General features: G+C 35.6%; 1 protein-coding gene across 1 annotated transcript; it reads left to right on the top strand.

Annotated features, from left to right (window-relative positions):
• The first annotated feature begins 1,764 nt into the window (after window positions 1-1,764).
• On the top strand, window positions 1,765-6,513 carry LOC149961057 (WAP four-disulfide core domain protein 18-like). Its single transcript, XM_090167554.1, has 2 exons — window positions 1,765-1,930; window positions 6,287-6,513. The coding sequence occupies exons 1-2, from the start codon at window positions 1,882-1,884 to the stop codon at window positions 6,436-6,438; spliced, it is 201 nt and encodes a 66-aa protein (XP_090023680.1). The 5' UTR covers window positions 1,765-1,881; the 3' UTR covers window positions 6,439-6,513.
• Window positions 6,514-6,750: the final 237 nt, after the last annotated feature.

The following is a 6,750-nucleotide window of genomic DNA, read 5'->3' as shown; positions in this document are numbered from 1 at the left end:
AGGTGATTGTTGTTAATACATTAGGTTGTTGAAAAAGTGCTGCTTTTTGTAAAAATTAGATTAAGGTTTTTATATTAAGCTTATCAGGGGTAGAAGACTGAAGGTGGGGTGGCAAAGTGGTTAGCACTTTCGCCTCGCAACAAGAGGAGCCAGGTTCGACTATCGCTTGTGGCACTGGGCCGAAACTAAGATGTACTAGTTCAGCGTTAAGTTTCAAAGTTATCTTCCCGCTGGTTAAAGGGATTTTTCTTTAAAAACTTGTAGAGGTTAATGGTAATATTGAGTGTAGTAAGTATTTCTTCGGTTGTTACGGATTATAGTGCCCTGATTATATCGAAGGACAGGGTAATAGTGTTATATTCTACATGGTTGTTATATAGCACTAATTTTTGTGAAATTAACACTTAGGTTGTTTTAATACGCTTATTATGTTGAAGAGGGTGAGTGAAATATGGTTTATTAGTAATGGACAGGGTGATAAATAAAGCGTTATCATGTATTATTCGTTTAAATCAAACTTTTCTTTTGTTTTCAATGATTCGTGCGTTATGCCATTTTAAATGTACAGGGTGGTTAAGAAAACGCAAATTTTCACCAAAATTCCTTTTGAGTGGTAGTACGCTAATTAAGTTAATAAACATGGTGTTCCAAAAGTTTAAGCAAACATTTTAAGGAGTTGTAGGCGGTGAATTGAGAAGTATGCCGGTTTTTATCCCATTTTCCTACGATGAGTTTAAAGAGCGCCAGAGAGCTTCAAAGTGCGGCTTACTATCCCCTGGAAATAGGCTGCAACAAGCACAAAACCAAGCAGCCGGGATTCGAGGGGCTGATCACTCCCCGTAATCGGTGTACAGGCCTGTAGCTTTGACTGCACTAAAATGATTACGCGAGTGAGTACAGATTTAGCACTACCAAAGGCTGTACTCATTTTCATATTTATGTAATCGGTGTACAGATTATCAGAGAGTGGTTAGCCCCTCGCTGGGATTGGTATTGTAAATTCAATGTCAATTGTACCTAATATTTTAATTGGTAATGTTTTATCTGTTAACCAGAGAATACTTTCGTTGTATTTAGTAAATAACATTTTTACACTATAAAACCCAAATATTTTTAAAATACGCTTGCTGAAATGAATGTTGGTACGGCGAAAATTGGAAAATAACGTTTGAGAATGGCGGCATACTCGCCCACCACAATAACAATGACTTTTATCATTCAATTTTAGACGCGTGGAATGAAACACTTTGTGACATTTGTTTTTGTTTGTGATGTCTACGGTGCGTTTTTAAGGCGAAGCACATTTTTGCATAACCTTTTAAAACACCCGGTAAAATGTGATTAAAAATTTATTGAAATTTATATAAAAGATTCAAAATATATTTAACACATCGGAGAATTGTGTGTATTTAAAAGTCAGTGACAACTTGTCTATTAGCAATGGGGCTATAGCCTGTCGTGACATTCCGTTTGACACAAAATTATTCAGGATAAGTTAAACAAAATAGTAACTGCATGTAGCCCCTGCAATTCTGACAGATTTGAAAAACCAATCTATTCTACCTCATCTCGCGATTTCATTCGGGGAAAAACCGCTATAGAAGGAAAACTTGTGAAGAGTATCGTCGTAAGTTAAACGTACTACGTTTACTGATGAATTTCCCTCGAATGATTTCACTCGGAATGAAATCGCGGTTAAAGGAAAACTCGTAAAGCACGTCGGTTTTTTTTGTAAAGTATTTCACGGGAATTGATTTGCAATCGCAATAAAACGGAAAGCTTCAAAAGGAGGTCGCTTCTGTTTCTAAAGTGTTTCACTCGAGAGCGTTGACGTTAACGTTTGCCTGCTAGCTTTAATCGTTTGAAGACAGTAAGAAGAAAATGAACTCTAAAATATTTTTTCTTTCGATGTTGTTGATTCTGGTCCAAGGTAAATATATTTAAACCTCAAACTTCCTTTTAACGGGTTCTTCTACTTTCCGTTGCTACGCAACTCGTTTTGAAATTTTTAATGTTTAGGCTTAGTTTCTCTTTTCGGTGTTATAGAGTACGAGCGATTGACGCGCAGCGCCTCTAGGGGCTAGCTCACGCGTAACTTGGTTAAACGTTTTTACCCGCCCCCATTGAAATTAATGTAAAGTTGGCGATAATTAAACGTTAATTAACCTACCAAATGATGTAAGAAATATTCCACCGACAATTTGTCCCGTTTATATGAACTTAAATGTAATATACAATCGTCTTGAAAAATCGTTTATCGCTTTATAACATCAAAAATAATATTTTCCCCGCGCCATGTAGATAATCGAACATCTGCTCGTCTAGGTAAAGTTTGCGTTGTCAACCCGTGTATTAGAAAGCAAATGAAAGGCAGTGAATCTTGCTCAGTACTAAGCCTCGGTTTAATCTGCCGCGTATTTTCAAACGGAAAAACCCGAACGCTCCTGGTAATAAGAAACAAATGACGAAATACGTTCTAAGTCCATTTAACGCCAAAAATCCCACGTATTTCGTTAATTGTTTCGTATTACAATTAGCGTTCCCCATCATTTAAAGATAGTACTCAGGTTTTTGAGTTTCAAAATACGCGGTAGATTACCGAGGCTTAAGGCTGGGCATGAGTCACCGCCATAGACATAATAAAGAAATATACACCTTACGCGGAGTTTGATTTGCCAAAAATATACGGGAGCGATAACTAGCAGACAACCGGTATTTGTTCCGTATTCCTGTGGTACCACGTTTAAGCGACGCCTGTCGATTAGGGGAGAAAATAAAAAATAATCACGTGACACGTCACACATGTTCGTGTTTGTAGGTACTCTGACGTGATTCGCGAATATTTTGGCTGTGATAATTTAAAATAAGGTTAATTTTTATTATAATTTTTAAATAAGTTAATTAATTCTTTCAAAACCCAAATAACAAGCAGCAGATGATCTTTTAATTAAAAACAAAAAATTGTAATTTCGAAATGATATTTTGTCAAAGGCTTAAGTAACTCGTGTACTATCCGGTGTATTTTGGTTATGGCTTGTTATGGGAATATTCTGAGATTCTAAATTGTAAACAAAAGTAAAGGGAATTTCGATGAATTGTATGATTCTACTAAAGGTATGTAGCTATTGTCCTTGAAATAAAATTAGCTTTGACAATTTAAGTCTGATGGCTTGACCCTTCATTTCTAGATTTCGCTAATTTGTGGAGTCTGAGCTTGCAATATAAATTAATAACTTTCTTAATGATGATGTTCGATTCCAACTTCAGCATCAAACATGTTCGTGGTGATCTGGTAAGATGTCCATGCCAACAATATTTCGTAATACAGCAAGTTCTAGTTCTTAGACTACATTTCTTTTATAGAGAGAGGAATATCTCTTCATAACAACTAAACAAAATTGGCTAAAAACCAAGGAGATCTTGCTCAAATTATAATAACATAATTTAACCTACACGAAATGATCCTTGGTCAAAATTTAAAGGTGAGAAGTTAGCATCACCGGTTTTTTCTATTCCATTTTCAAGTTTCAACTGGATGTAGTTTCTTTAAATTAAATTCCCTTTACTTTTGTTTAAAATTTAGAATCTCGGAATATTCCCATAACAAGCCATAACCAAAACACACCGGATACCGGCGGATAGTACACGAGTTACTTAAGCCTTTGACAAAATATCATTTCGAAATTACAATTTTTTTGTTTTTAATTAAAAGATCATCTGCTGCTTGTTATTTGGGTTTTGAAAGAATTAATTGACTTATTTAAAAATTATAATAAAAATTAACCTTATTTTAAATTCTCACAGCCAAAATATTCGCGAATCACGTCAGAGTACCTAAAAGATTACAAACACGAACATGAGTGACGTGTCACGTGATGATTTTTTATTTTCTCTCCTAATCGACAGGCGTCGCTTAAACGTGGTACCACAGGAATACGGAACAAATACCGGTTGTCTGCTAGTTATCGCTCCCGTTTTAACCCTCCGTAGAATCTTGGGTCTATTTCTTTATGTCTATGGTCACCGCCTTCAAATTTTCGTCTACTTTAAAGATACATTGTGAACGAACCAATAGGTGAAAAGTTATGAAACTAGCTTTTAAATAAACCTTGAATCTTATTTCAAGTCATATTTATAATTCACTGATGACAAAATTCGCGAAAAGTATTAATATTGTTCCGAATTGCAACGTACTTTCTAATATTTCATTTTGCTTTCTAATACGCGCGTTGACAACGCAAACTTTACCTAAACGAGCAGATGTTCGATTATGTATATGGCGCGTTAAAAATATTATTTTTGAACGTTATAAAGCAATAAAGGATTTTTCAAGACGATTTTATATTACATTTAAGTTCATATAAACGGAAAAAATTGTCAGTGGAATATTTCGTTTACCATTTGGAAGGTTAATTAACGTTTAATTATCACCAACTTTACATTAATTTCAATGGGGGCGGGTAAAAACTTTTAACCAAGTTACGCGTGACCTCACCACGAGAGGTCAGAGTTTCGCGTCTTTTTGTTTGCTCCCAGACCTATCGGTACGATCTATTAGTAAGTTTTTAAATTTAGCTTTCTAAAGGAGGATTGGAAGGGAGGCGAAGTAGGATGGATGAACGCGCCAGCATCCTTGTAAGAAGCTTAGCGCGCGCTCGGCGGGAAAATTTTGGAAAAATGGCGGCAAGATTGCGGCCGTTACGCTACGAGTTGCCAGTTGCCACCATTTTTCCGAAAGTTTCCACCGAGTTCTTACAAGGATTTATTTCATACCTCCTACTTCGCCTCTCTTCCTATCCTCCTTGGCTTTATTATCCTTTTTCTAATGGATCTAATCTACTTTTTCGCTAATTTTATCATATTTTGTTTTGTAAAACATTCTAGTGTAATAGAAACCCGAGGTAGGTGACCTCAGGTTCTCTTCTGCTCACTGTCGTGGCATTTTTGTTTAAGTAAAAACCTGCTCTTAACTGACTTTAAAATCATTGACAATCTTATTAATTCGTAAATCGTTTTGAAATTTGTCTTGTGTTGACTGTTGATCTTTGCCGTAATATATATATTTTTTTTAATGATAAAGAGTTTATCAAAACAATTTATTTGAAATTAGGATAATTTTTAACTCTACTACCTCGATGTTTCAGTAAGAATGACCTCTTATGCTACAAAATGTGACGCGAAAGATAATATAAAATGCGAACGAATTGGGTTTTTTCATGAATTATCTTTAAGTTTCTTAGTAATCCTTCAATTTTAAGTATTCAAACAGTTGGTGTTTCTGATAATTCAAGAAAAATATTATCTCAATAATATCTCTTAAATATTTTATTTAACAAACGTATCGGTGTTTATAGCAGCTCAAAAATATAATGCAATAGACTAAGTACTTCGTCTTTAGATTCCCTCTTACATCAACTGAGATTAGTTTATGTTTTCCGACAGTGCTACAGAAAAACCTGGAACCAATACACTCTTTTTTGAAACGTTTACTGGGCGCCCATATTATCGTACAGACAACCAACGAGCGAGCGCTCTACCGCAGAAATTTCATCCCCCCCAAACGGGTTTTTCCCTCACCCACCGCGTAGACTGTAATGTAATGGCGGTCGATCGAGGAGGCGCGTTTATAAGCGCACGGGTAAAACTTTAAATTTCTTTGTGGGGCCAAATAAGAATACAGAGAGCGCAAATATGAAGGGGTGCAAAGTAATAAGGTTGCCCCATCTTACTTCAAACGCAGCGCACGACTATTCCTATTCGTAGAACCAACCAGTTTAATTATAATTTTTTAAAGGAAGTACAACTTTCGCAGGAAAGTCTAGCTAATGTTAATACCAACTCGTGTGGTGCGTGTTAGTATCGGCTGAAACTAATTCTTCCATGCTAAGAAAGTAAATTTACTTGTTTGCCCATATCAAATTTTAATCCTCAAAACGTCAATTTCTCTTTCACAACTATTTGCTTCAAATATGCGCCTTAACGTGACAATTTTGTGGTGTTTTACAAAGTACGAGGGGCTAACCACTCTCTCATAATCTGTACACCAATTACATAAATATGAAAATGAGTACAGCCTTTGGTAGTGCTAAATCTGTACTCACTCGCGTAATCATTTTAGTGCAGTCAAAGCTACAGGCCTGTACACCGATTACGGGGAGTGATCAGCCCCTCGACAAAGTAGCACTTAAGGTTTTGCAACATTACATACATTTTAGAAATAATTTATACTTTCTCTTTAGAGGTATTTTAATCTTGATTATTTTCCTTTACTTGTCTATTTTGATAGTGAACGACGGTAGTACTTGCGTTTGTCCACCGGTTAGGAAAGGAACCTTAGGATTGTGCGTCGAAGAATGCGGGGGAAATACAGATTCTTGTCCTACCAATCAAAAGTGCTGTTCTAATGGATGTGGTCATTCATGCAGGCCTTGCGCGTAAAGTGGCTAGTACTTTATGTCGTTGTTACATAAATTAATAGTTAATAATAAAGCATAAAATTTATTTCTTTAAAAACGTTTTTACTTTAGAATTTACCGATTCAAATTATTTTTGATATATGTTAAGCAATAGTCTCAAAATTTTGTAACGTGGTCGAGGTGGTCTTAGAAAATAAAATCTTTCGTTGGCTGCTTAAAGAACCTCTTGTTCGGTCATGCCACTAGTGGCGAAAGTATTCTCAAAGATTCCCATTGCTAAATGCTGAAATATCAAAAATATTGAAGGTGATTAGCATTTACCATTTTGTGGCAT

This window comes from Leiobunum rupestre, chromosome 1 (assembly GCF_980474605.1).
Source record: "Leiobunum rupestre chromosome 1, qqLeiRupe1.1.hap1, whole genome shotgun sequence".
Taxonomy (NCBI): domain Eukaryota; kingdom Metazoa; phylum Arthropoda; class Arachnida; order Opiliones; family Sclerosomatidae; genus Leiobunum; species Leiobunum rupestre.
This window is presented reverse-complemented; position numbering and strand designations above follow the sequence as displayed.

What these genes read in the sequence shown, in the direction of transcription:
- LOC149961057 (XM_090167554.1), top strand. Translation starts at nt 1,882, where the DNA reads ATGAACTCTAAAATATTTTTTCTTTCGATGTTGTTGATTCTGGTCCAA. An exon ending in GTTGTTGATTCTGGTCCAAG is followed by an intron (nt 1,931 to 6,286) that starts GTAAATATATTT and finishes CTATTTTGATAG; the next exon opens with TGAACGACGGTAGTACTTGC.